This window comes from Mastigoproctus giganteus, chromosome 1 (genome assembly GCF_048544385.1).
Source record: "Mastigoproctus giganteus isolate SK-2022 chromosome 1, ASM4854438v1, whole genome shotgun sequence".
NCBI classification, from domain to species: domain Eukaryota; kingdom Metazoa; phylum Arthropoda; class Arachnida; order Uropygi; family Thelyphonidae; genus Mastigoproctus; species Mastigoproctus giganteus.
The window spans coordinates 75747403-75760362 of record NC_143575.1 but is presented as its reverse complement, the minus strand read 5'-3'; the positions used below and the strand labels follow the sequence as shown (position 1 = coordinate 75760362).

Here is a 12960-nt window from a genome sequence, read left to right as displayed (position 1 = left end):
ACCAAACTGACTCGACACTGCACTGTCCAGCTTTGTCTACTGGCTTCACTTCCTTGGATTTTATGTGTTTCTTAACTAATAGCATAACCCCTCCTCCCTTCCTATCCTGTCTATCCTTTCTGTACACATTGTACTTCCCAAATTCCAGTTCTGCATTCCTTATATTTCTTAATGCATGAAGAAACTACCGCTACCGTTATTAACTTTCCCGCCATTGTGATACCGTACTAGATATACCGTAGGTTATATACCGTACTAGATAGCGTTAGTTGAACTTCGTTAGCAGTTAAATTGTACGTTTAAATAAATACATATAACGACTTAGATTACAAACGTAATATAATTAATAACATAACATAATTAATTAATAAATTAATAGAATCATGACTCGACCAGAGCAGCAAAGCAAAAGGCTCAAGCTAATGGAAGTGCTGTGGCTCAGAGCAGAACTGAGGTGGGCAGTTGTCCTCTGACTCACAGCCTTATAAAATGCACTGTTTGCTTGATGTTTGCAGAGCAATCGGGTACGGGACATGATACTGCCAAGGGGGATGTCTTTGTGTGTGCGCGATGCAAGGAGTGTATCGATATCAGGCAACAACTCGGCGTTCTTACGGGCCTATATGAGAGCTTGAAGGACAGGGTGGATGCCCTCGAAGAAACTAAATTGAGGGGCCCATCAAGCTCTCAGCTGCCCACATCAACGCCAGGGCTTGCACTTGGGCATCGCGTGACACAGAGACAACCCCCAAGGCAGAATGCGCTGGTCCCGAAGGAACTAGTAGTTGTTGGTGACTTTATTGTCAGGGAAACGGGGAACATGCTTTGTAAAAAAGATAGGTGGAACAGGACCAGGGTATGTCTGCCAGGGGCAAAGGTTGATGACGTTGTAGAGCGAATATCATCGTTTAAGGGCACAAAAGGTGATATAGTTGTACACGTTGGCACTAATAATATTAAGAGTAGGAGACCGGCAGAATTACTTAACAAGTACAGGTCACTGTTGAACAAAAGCGGAGAATTAGGGTTGAATTTGAAAGTGTCTGCAATTCTGCCCAGACACGATAGGAGGGAGTATATGATGAGAGCCTTGTCGATCAATTCGGCTCTGGAAAGATTGTGCAAGGCTCAAGGGGTAGAATTTTTTTCAGCCTGGACTGTACTTGTTAACAGGAGAGATTGCTTCTACAGGGATGGGATACACTTAAATAGAAAGGGTGCAAGAATATTTGCTGATGCTATCGAGGCAGTGTTAGGTGGGTCGGAAAACTGCTGGCTTGGGGGGAGACAAAGACCAATAGATTGACAGTAGCCACTGGCAGAGGTGAAAGAGATTCTTGCACTGCTTCTATTAGAATGAGCAGAAGCCTGAAAAACAAGATGCATGGTATTTCAGAGACTGCTGGGAGCCACTGCGGTACAAATAAACACATGGGTTGTGTTAGGGTAGCTAAGAATAGAAACAGGTGCAGGTATACTTGCGTGTACACCAATGCTAGGAGTTTAGTAAATAAATTTGATGAATTTGAGGTATTGCTCAAAACATCAAAGGCAGATATTGTTGGGATATCAGAGACGTGGTGTCACACAGATATAAGGGATGCAGAACTGCAATTTGGGGAGTACAACGTCTACAGAAAGGATAGACAGGATAGGAAGGGGGGAGGGGTTATGCTATTAGTTAAGAAACACATAAAAACCAAGGAAGTGAAGCCAGTCGACATCGCTGGACAGTGCAGTGTTGAGTCAGTTTGGTGTGACATAAACATTGGGAGATCAAAATTGAGAGTAGGAGTGTGCTATAGGCTTAATGACTCTGATGAGTATAATAAGGAACTGTACAGGGAAATAGAGTGGGCCAGTAAATCAGAGAGTCTTATAATGGGAGATTTTAATTTCCCAGATATTGACTGGAATTTGGGGGCTGGTTACTCACACACTAGCAGGACTTTTGTGAATTTATTGGATGATTGTTTTCTACATCAGCATGTTCAGGAGGCAACTAGAGGGAGTAATACTCTTGATTTGATTATCAGCAGTGATTCTTCATGCATTAAGAATCTGCAGATAAATGAACCACTAGGTGGCAGTAATCACAGTGTGCTGAAGTGGGATTTACTGAAAGAGGTAACTACCATTAGGGGTAAAGGGAAGGGTTATTGCTTCCGTAAAGGCGACTACGATGGACTGAGGCAGTATTTAAATTCTATACAGTGGGACCAACTGATGATGTTACCAACAGCAAATTCAAAATGGGAAGCATTCAAAGAGCGTATCTTGGAAGCTACTAGGCTTTACATACCAACTAAGAAATATTGTTCAAGGTTTAGGCCAAAATGGATGTCAGATGAACTAATGAGGCATATGGCAGAGAAGAAAAATGCATGGGATACTTACAAATTAACACATGACACAGAAGCCTATGATAGATACAAGTTGATATGCAACCAAGTTACAAAGGAGGTTAGGCAGGCGAAGGCAGATTACGAGAAATCCTTGGCAAGGGATGCAAAGAAAAACAGCAAAGAGTTCTTTACTTATGTAAACTCTAGAAGGAAGGGGATGAATCAGATTGGTCCACTTGATATTGATGGGTCAACTGTTGATGATCCTGCTCAGGTAGCTAACAAACTAAATGAATATTTTGCATCGACATTCACACATGAGGAGTTATTCAGCAAGGGGAATGCCAGAGGTGTATTCAACTCTAGCAGTAAGCTACAGAATCTTGAAATAACTGGGAGTAAAGTGGAGGAGAAACTGTTGAAGATAAACACAAGAAAGGCACCCGGGGTGGATGGGATCTATCCAGTTATATTAAAGGAGGCAGCAAAGGAAGTAAGCAAACCTTTAGCCATAATTATGAGAGCTTCCTTGGACTCAGGGGAGGTACCCATAGACTGGAAATGTGCAAATGTGACCCCAATTCACAAAGGAGGATCAAAGGCTGACACAAGTAACTATAGACCTGTGAGCTTAACTTCTGTTCCAGGAAAATTAATGGAGGCACTGGTTAAAGAAGCACTGCAGGATCATTTAGACAAGACTTCAGTTATAGCTCAGACACAGCATGGTTTTGTTAAGGGGAAGTCTTGCCTGACCAACTTGATTGGATACTATGATGCAGTCACAAAAGAACTGGATGCAGGGAATAACTTTGATATTATATACTTGGATCTTAGAAAGGCTTTTGATACTGTTGCACATGGAAGACTGCTACACAAATTGGAGCAGTGTGACATTGGAGGCAAATTGCTGCTATGGATAAAGGGGTGGTTGAGTGGGAGAAGACAGAGAGTGGTAATCAATGGACACTGCTCAACGTGGACTAATGTTATTAGTGGAGTTCCTCAGGGTTCAGTGTTGGGTACATTGTTGTTTTCTGTATTTATAAATGATATTGATGATGGTATATCAAGCTTAATGTCCAAGTTTGCAGACAATACAAAGGTTGGCAGGGTTGTCAAGGACACTACTGACACTATGCTGCTGCAACAGGATCTGGAAAGGTTGTGCAGATGGGCTGAGAGGTGGCAAATGAAGTTTAACATTGACAAATGTAAAGTACTACATATGGGAAACAGCAACCACAGAGCAATGTATCAACTCTGTGGTACTACACTGACAGTGGTAGAGAATGAAAGGGACCTGTGGGTGGTTGTGCAGGCAGATAAGAAGTTCTCAGTGCAGACGGGCTGCAAGAGTAGCTCATGGTGTATTGTCAATGATATACAGGAATTTTTCCAGCAGGGATAAGGAGGTGATTATTCCATTGTATAAGGCAATGGTCAGGCCACACCTAGAGTACTGCGTACAGGTCTGGAGGTCTCATTTCAAGAAGGATGTAGAGCTACTGGAACGAGTACAGAGAAGGGCAACAAGATTAGTGAATGGAACAAAGGGGTGCTCTTACGAAGAAAGGCTTAAGTTTTGCAAATTACAGTGTCTGGAGACTAGGCACCAGCGAGGTGATCTGATAGAGGTGTATAAAGCCTTGAATGGTTTAAGCATGCTCAATGCTGATGGGATTCTTCCTCTAGCTCAGAAAAATCACCTGAGAGGGCATAAATTCAAATTGAGGAAAGACAGATGTAGGATAGACGTGCGGAAATTTGCCTTTAGCCAGCGGGTGGTTGGTTGGTGGAACAGACTGCCATCCCTTGTGGTGGAGGTTGATAGCCTAAATAAGTTTAAGGCTCAGCTGGACAGGTATTTTGAACGAACAGAGGGGTGAAGTGGAAGTGGGTTTTTTTTTTTTTGGCTGATGCTGCATAAGCTTGCTTTCTTGCATCAAATGCCTCTACTAATGCTAATGCTAATGCTAATGCTAATGCAATGACTCCCAGCAGTCTCTGAAATACCCTGCATCTTATTTTCCAGGCTGTTGCTCATTCCAATAGCAGTGTAAGACTCACTTTCACCTCTGCCAGTGGCTACTGTTAATCTATTAGTCTTTGTATCCCCCCAAGCTAGCAGTTTTCTGACCTACCTAACATTGCCTCGATATCATCAGCAAATATTCTTGCACCCTTTCTATTTAAGTGTATCCCATCCCTGTAGAAGCAGTCTCTCCTGTTAAAAAGTACAGACCAGGCTGAAAAAAATTCTACCCCTTCATCTTTGCACAATCTTTCCAGGGCCGAAATGATCGACAAGCTCTTGTCATATACTCCCTCTTATCGTGTCTGGGCAGAATTGCCGACTCTTTCAAATTCAACCCTAATTCACGGCTTTTTTTCAACAGTGACCTGTACTTGTTAAGTAATTCTGCTGGTCTCCTGCTCCTAATATCATTAGTGTCAACGTGTACAACTATAACACCTTTTGTGCCCTTAAAAGATGATATTCACTCTACGTCCAACCTTTGCCCCTGGCAGACATACCCTGGTCCTGTTCCACCTATCCCTTTTACAAATCACGTTCCCCATTTCCCTGACAATAGAATCACCAACAACTACTAGTTCCTGTGGGACCAGCACATTCTGCCTCGCGGGTTGCCACTGTGTTGTGTGTTGACCAAGTGCAAGCTCTGGCATTGATGTGGGCAGCTGAGAGCTTGATGGGCCTCTCAATTTAGATCCTTCGAGGGCATCCACCCTGTCCTTCAAGCTCTCATAGAGGCCCATAACAACGCTGAGTTGTTGCCTGATTTCCTTACACTCCTTACCTTGCGCACACAGACACACACAAAGACATCCCCCATGGCAATATCATGTCCCGTATTCGAATTCTCCACAAAAATCAAGCAAGCAGTGCATTTTAAAAGGCTGTGATTCAGAGGCAACTGCCCCCCTCAGTTCTCTGGTCTGAGTCGTGATTTCGAATTAATTTCAATTTCAGTACAAAATTATAACCCTAAACTCGTATCCCAACACAGTTATAACGCTATATATATTTTTCAGTATCAAGTATTATCTACTAGTTGCGTTTATAAAAATTTTGTATCAAGTTATGTATTAATTAATTATGTTACGTTTGTAATCTAACCACAGGACCACAGATACCACAAGACACATTTAGAAATCTTGTAGCATCCATGCCTCGTCTGGTACAAGCTGTTTTGGCTGCACGTAGAGAACCAACATCATATTAGGTAGGTGGTCATAATGTTTTGGCTCACTGGTGCATATATAGTGTTATAACTGTAGTGCGATATAAGTTTAGGGTTATATTTTTGTATTGAAATTGAATCGAAATCATGACTCAGACCAGAGCAGCAGAGCAAAAGGCTCAAACTAATGGGAGTGCTGTGGCTCTGGGGTGAACTGAGGGGGGGGGGTTGTCCTCTGAATCACAGCCTTTTGAAATGTAGTGCTTGTTTGATGTTTATGGTGCAATCAGGAATGGGACATGATATTGCTAAGGGGAATGTCTTTGTGTGTGCACGACGTAAGGAGTGTGAGGAAATCAGGCACCAACTCAGTGTTGTTATGGGCCTATATGTGAGCTTGAAGGACAGAGTAGATGCCCTCGAAGGATTTAAACTGAAAGGCCCATCAAGCTCTCAGCTGCCCACATCAATGCCAGAGCTTGCACTTGAACATCACGCAACACAGCGGCAACCCCCAAAGCAGAATGGGCTGGTTCCACAGGAATTAGTTTTTGTCAGTGACTCTATTGTCAGGGAAACGAGAAATATACTTTGCAAAAAGGATAAGTGGAACAGGACCAAAGTATGTCTGCAGGGGGACAAAGGTTGATGGCATTGTAGAGCAGATATCATCTTTTAAGTATAGGTCAATGTTGAAAAAAAGCCGTGAGTTAAGGTTGAATTTGAAAGTGTCTGCAATTCTGCTCAAGAGGGAGTATGTGATGAAAGCCTTATCGATCAGTTCGGCCCTGGAGAGATTGTTCAAGGCTCAAGGGGTAGAATTTTTATCAGCCTGGTCTGTGCTTGTTAACAGGAAAGACTGCTTCAACAGGGATGGGATACGCTTAAATAGAAAGGGTGCAAGAATATTTGCTGATGCTATCGAGGCAGTATTAGGTGGGTCGGAAAACTGCTAGCTTGCAGGGATACACGGACTAATAGATTAACAGTAGCGGCTGGCAGAGGTGAAAGTGAAAGCTTCTATTGGAATGAGCAGCAGCCTGGAAAACAAGGAGCAGGGGATTTCAGAGACTGCTGGGAGTCACTGTAGAAGAAGTAAATCCATGGGCTGTTTTACGGTAGCTAAGAATAGGAACAGGTGCATGTATACTTATTTGTACACCAATGATAGGAATTTGGTAAATATATTTGATGAATTTGAGGTGTTGGAAAAACATCAAAGGCAGATATTGTTGGAATATCAGAGACGTGGTGTCACACAGATATAAGGAATGCAGAACTGGAATTTGGAAAGAACAATGTGTACAGAAAGGATAGAAGGATAGACAGGATAGGAAGGGAGGAGGTGTTATGCTATTAGTTAAGAAACAAATAAAATCCAAGGAGGTACAGCTAGTCAACATCGCTGGACAGTGCAGTGTCGAGTCAGTTTGGTGTGACATAAGCACTGGGAAATCAAAATAGGGGTGTGTTATAGGCCTAATGACTCTGATGAGTATAATAAAAAACTGTACAGGGAAATAGAGTGGGCCAGTAAATCAGAGTGTCTTATAATGGGAGATTTTAATTTCCCAGAGATTCACTCGAATTTGTGAGTTGATCACTCACAACACTAGCAAGGCTTTTGTGGATTTATTGGATGTGTTTTCTACAGCAGCATGTCCAGGAGGCAACTAGAGGGAGTAATACTCTTGATCTGATTATCAGATCAAGAAATAGTGATTCTTCATGCATTAAGAATCTGCAGATAAAGGAATCACTAGGCGTTAGTGATCAGAGTGAGCTGAAGTAGGATTTACTCAAAGAGAACTACCATTAGGGGTAAAGGGAAGAGTTTTTGCTTTCGTAAGGGTGACTATAGTGGTCTGAGACAGTATTTAAATTCTATACAGTGAGATGAACTGATGATGTTACCAACAGCAAATTCAAAATGGAAAGCATTCAAAGAATTAACCTTGGAAGCTACTAGGCTTTTCTTACCAACTAAGAAATATTGTTTGAGGTTTAGGTCTAAATGGATATTGGATAAACTAATGAGACATGTGGCAGAGGAAAAAAATGCATAGGATACATATAAATTAAAGGGTGACACGGAAATCTATAATAGATATAAGCTGGTCTGTAACCAAGTCACAAAAGAAATTAGGCAGGCAAAGGCAGATTACAAGAATCTTTGGCAAACGATGCAAAGAAAAACAACAAAGAGTTCTTTACTTACATAAACTCTAGAAGGAAGGGAATGAATCAGGTCCTGCTAGCAAACTAAATGAACATTTTGCATCTGCATTCACACATGAAGAATTATTCAGGGAGGGGAATGCCAGAGGTGAATTAAACTCTGGCAGTTAGCTAGATGATTTTGTAATAACTGAGAACAAAGTGAAGGAGAAATTATTGAACATAAGAAAGGCACCTGGAGTGGATCTATCCAGTTATATTAAAGGAGGCAGCAAAGGAAGTAAACAAACCCTTAGCCATAATTATGAGAGCTTCCTTGAACTCAGGGGAAGTACCCATGGACTGGAGATGTGCAAATGTAACCCCAATTCACAAATGTGGATCAAAGGGTAACACAAGTAATTATAGACCTGTTAGTTTAATTTCTGTTCCAGGGAAATTAATGGAGGCACTGGTTAAAGAAGCACTGCAGGATCATCTAGACAAGACTTCAGTTATAGCTCAGACACAGCATGGTTTTGTTAAGGGGAAGTCTTGTCTGACCAATTTGATTGGATACTATGATATGGTCACAAAAGAACTGGATGCAAAGAATAATTTTGATATCATATATTCAGATCTTAGCAAAGCTTTTGATACTCTTGCATATGGAAGAATCCTGCACAAATTGGAGCAGTGTGGCATTGGAGGGAAATACCTGAAATCCAAGTATCATATACTTGGATTTCAGGAATGCTTTTGATATTGTTTCACATGAAAGACTGCTGTACAAATTGGAGCGGTATGGCATTAAGGGTAAGTTGCTACAATGGATAAATGGATGGTTGAGTGGGAGACGACAGAGAGTGGTAATCAATGGACACTGCTCTTTGTGGACGAACGTTATTAGTGGAATTCCCCAGGTTTCGGTGCTGGGCACATTTTTATTTTGAGTATTCATCAATGATATTGATGAAGGTATATCAGGTTAATGTCCAAGTTTGCAGATGATACTAAGATTGGCAGAGTTGTTAAGTCAGTAAAGACAGTATGATACTCCAACTAGATCTAGATAAGTTGTGCAAATGGGCTGAGAAGTGGCAACTGAAGTTTACCATTGACAAATGCAAAGTACTGCATATGGGTAGCAATACCCAAGAGAAAAGTACCAACTGTGTGGTATTACACTCAGGGAAGTGGAAAGTGAAAAAGACCTGTGGGTAATTGTGCAGTCAAATATGAAGTTTCCTGAGAAGTCTGCTTGAATGGGTTGAGCAGTGCAGACGGGCTGTCAGGGCAGGTCATGGAGCATGGAGTCTTGTCAATGATATATAGGAATTTTGCTAGCAGGGACAGGGAGGTAAATAACCCATTGTACAAGGCAATGGTCAGGCCACACCTTGAGTACTCTCTACAGGTCTGTAGGCTTCATTTTAGGAAGGATGTAGAGTTACTAGAATGAGTACAAAGATGGGCAACAAGATTGGTGAAGGGAACAACGCGGTGCTCTTACCAAGAAAGGCTTAAGTTCTAAAAATTGCAGCACCTGGAGAGTAGGCACATGCGAGGTGATCTGATTGAGGTGTATAAGACCTTGAATGGGTTGAGCAAGCTGAAGAATGCTGATGGGATTCTTCCTCTTGCTCAGATTAAGAACCTGAGAGGGCATAGACTGAGGAAAAACATTTGTAGAATAGATGTGCGGAAATTTGCCTTTAGCCAGTGGGTAGTTGATTGGTGGAACAGACTTTTCCATCTTTTGTTGTGGAAGTTGATAGCCTAAATAAATTTAAGCCTGAGCAGAACAGGCAATTTGGAATGAATGGAGGGGTGAAATGGGAGCGTTTTTTTTTTTTTTTTTTGGCTGATGCTGCATAAGCTTGCTTTCTTTCATCATATGCCTCTGCTAATGCTAATGTATCTGGTCACATTATCTATGGTTTGATTCTGTGTAATCTGGTTGTCAAGAGAAATGGTTGCCCAAAAATTTTAGCCAATCTGCTTTAGAGAATTTCCAGGTGTTTTGATTTCTCTGTGTAGTGATATATTTGTTTGTAACTTACATTTGATAGGAAAATAATCGCAGCCAAGAAGGTCATTTTGTACTGTCCCCTCTATGCTTGAGAATAGTGTAGGAGAGCATATATACAGATTGATAGCCAAGATGGAATCTGTTGAGAAATGTATATGGGTAGGTGATCTGTGCTAAGTATAGTCAATTCTGCTATAACGTGGTACATGTGTTCCTAATAATCTGTGTTATGGTATTTCACACATTAAAAACAACAGGGCTTATGGTAAAAGGGATATGGGCACAGCACTAAAAAAAAAAATGTTCAATCTGGTAAGTAAAACACTAAAAAAGTTATAAACCTAATAAAATTTCTAATAAATAAATAAATAAATATTACAGTAAATATAGCACTTTACCTTGACAAGATATGATGTTTGTTTGATTATTATTTCAGTTCACTGACATTGTCTTTTTTTTGGATTATAAAATTTAAAACAGTACAAAAGATAAGAAATCAATAATGATAACAAGGGATGCACAAATTGCAAAAGTGAGACAAGTTTACAAAGCTTAAAAAATAGGAATGAAGAGAAGATTCTGAAAATTTATTTATGCTTTTTATATGACTGAAGGTTTCATGGAAGGGGAAATATTTCAGCATAATAACATAAAACCCACAGAATCCTAGCTATCGCTATTATCGCAAATGCAGTAAGATAGAGTTTACTTCCCATTTATCATTAGATTTCACTAACTTTAAAGCCAAATAAATTGGGAACTGCAAATTGTTTTTTGGTAGTGACCTCCGGAAATGTGCTCCTCTGCTCACACTATAATGTCTCACAAAATTTCTGTTCGAACAGAAAAATGTGAGCTCCTGAAAACATGGGTCAGCCTACAATATCACGAGTTATCTTGTGAATACAGCAAATGACAACAGTGTGTCTGCGACCAATACAACTACAGTAAATGGGAAATATAGGTCTCACACATTTGACATTTTTTAAGCTTCCTAAACTTGTATGTATTGCTGTGCAGGTTGCTACGTTCAGCTTGCTGCTGGTTTTGCATTCACCTAGTGTTACTCACACACGAAATCGCGCATGAGCCAATGTGAAAATTGTGTTACACTTGCATTATTCCGTAATATATATCAGTCACATTGCGAAAATGAATGCTACAGCAGAACTGGCTGTAATAGTATTTGCCATATAGTGCAAGGAAGACACAGGCTTGTGCTGCACTGGCAAAAAAAAAAAAAAAAACCAGTAGATAAGAAAACACAAATTATATGCTTCCCTCCTCACACAGGTATCCAGTAGACCTTTCAGTAAGTAATGTAAGGTTTTGCTGATCCAATAAGGTTTCTATAATCTGCTCTCTTCTATCCATATCAGGAGATCTCCATAATGGGTGGTCCCCATTAAAGTTACCTAATAAGCAGAAATGTGTCAGTAGTTGTCTTACAAATTGTTTGAGTTCTTTGGTGGTACATGTGTAGTTTGGAGAAAGGTATGCAGAAACAACAGTTAATGCAATTCCGAGTGTAATGCAAACAGCAACTGTTTCCAAGGATGTTCGAAGAGAAATTCTGAATGGAACTCTTGTGTGCACCAGAATCACTCATTTCTTTGTGTGGAGGGCGATGTATTTGTCTTTTTGATACAAAATATAGCTCTTGATGTCGAATGAAGCTCTTGAATAAAAGCTATAAGGCTTTGAAGTAGAATAGTATAATGAATGAGGAAGGAATATACACCCCAGTAAGTGAGAAAAGAACCAGTAGGCACAACAATAAAAATAAAATCTTAAGGAAGAACGGAAGACCTTAAGAAGTTTGCCTTTGGGTAGCATGTTGTGTAACAATGGAATAAGTTGCCTGCAAAACTCTCTGCCTCAGCGGGCAACTGCTGAGGCAGAGAGTTTTGCGAATTCAAGGAAGAAATGGATAGCCACTATCCAAGGAAGAACTTGCCTTTTGTAGAAAAAACTATTTTTCCAGTTATTTTAATATATTATTTTATTTTAATATAAATAATATATGGCCTATGAAATAAATTAGTAAATCTTGTTCTTCATATTTTGTAGCCAGCAGGTGTTCAACTGTCATGAATAAATGACATTTACTCAAAACAAAACAAACTGTCTTAACAAACTGAGTTTCCTTGAGAAGCATATTAGAATAGTCAATAGGCTATTCTAATACTGCAAATTATATATGGAGTTAGTTTATTTTTCACAACTTAGAATTTATTAATTACCCATATAATGCCTCTCACACATTATAATAACTTACTTTCATTATTGATGAACCAAAAATTATAGCATCAGAAACAACAATTAAAACACCTAAAATAAATCCAAATCCTGCTCCTAACCATGGGTACTGCATGTCAGCTGAGGGGAAAAAAATTTTTACATTATTGATAAAGGTCAATATATCTGACAATAAAGCTACAAGATTTAATATAAATTTATACTGTTAGCAAAATAAAATAGAATTATTCAAAATAAAAGTAAAACGGTCAAATTTTATTATAAAACTTCTCAATCATGTTTTATTAATTGTTGAGCCAATAATTTTAAACAACAGATTAGGGAAATATTATTAGCAGAAAATCGACCAAAAAAAAACAAGGAAAGCACCTTATCAATACAATACTACTTGCATGCTAGCTAGCATAGAGCAATTATTTATTATTAAAATAATCCTCAGTTTCCATAAACATGAAAATAATTTTAATTTAAAATTAAATTTATAAACATAAAATTGTTAAGATTCTGCCATTTCTAAAATGGTATATTAAAACTAACCATTTCAGTAGCAGTGGAATAGCAAAGCTGGTTAAAATAAGACAGCTTCATAATAATTTTGAGATCGGCATATCAAATGATAGTGTCTTTATAGTTTTATTATTCAGAAAATAAAATCTAAATGACATTAGATTTTATTTTCTGCCATTGGTGTTAAGACACAGACAGTGTTGCAGAATGAGAATTACTTGGATTTTCTTTGCTAGCCACAGAAAATTTTGACCATTGGCTCAAAGGAAACAAAAATTAAAATTAAGAACAAAACAAAAATTAAAAACTTTAAAATTTCTTAGAAATTAATTTTTATTATTATTAGCAAGGTTACTCAGCATCAACCAAAAAAAAAGAAAAAAAAAAAAGAAACACTTCCCACCTCATCTATCTATCCCTCTAATAATCTAATTTTTCCTTAAAATTATTTAAA

General features: G+C 39.2%; 1 protein-coding gene across 5 annotated transcripts in view; it reads right to left on the bottom strand.

The window, feature by feature from the left end:
- LOC150090899 (uncharacterized) overlaps positions 1-12960 on the bottom strand; it is a 175951-nt gene that overhangs the window by 58680 nt on the left and 104311 nt on the right. For all 5 annotated transcript variants that reach the window (XM_090380587.1, XM_090380581.1, XM_090380573.1 and 2 more), the window contains exon 6: positions 12019-12119. In XM_090380587.1, coding sequence (XP_090236713.1) covers positions 12019-12119 — 101 coding nt within the window. The remainder of the gene's footprint in view (positions 1-12018; positions 12120-12960) is intronic.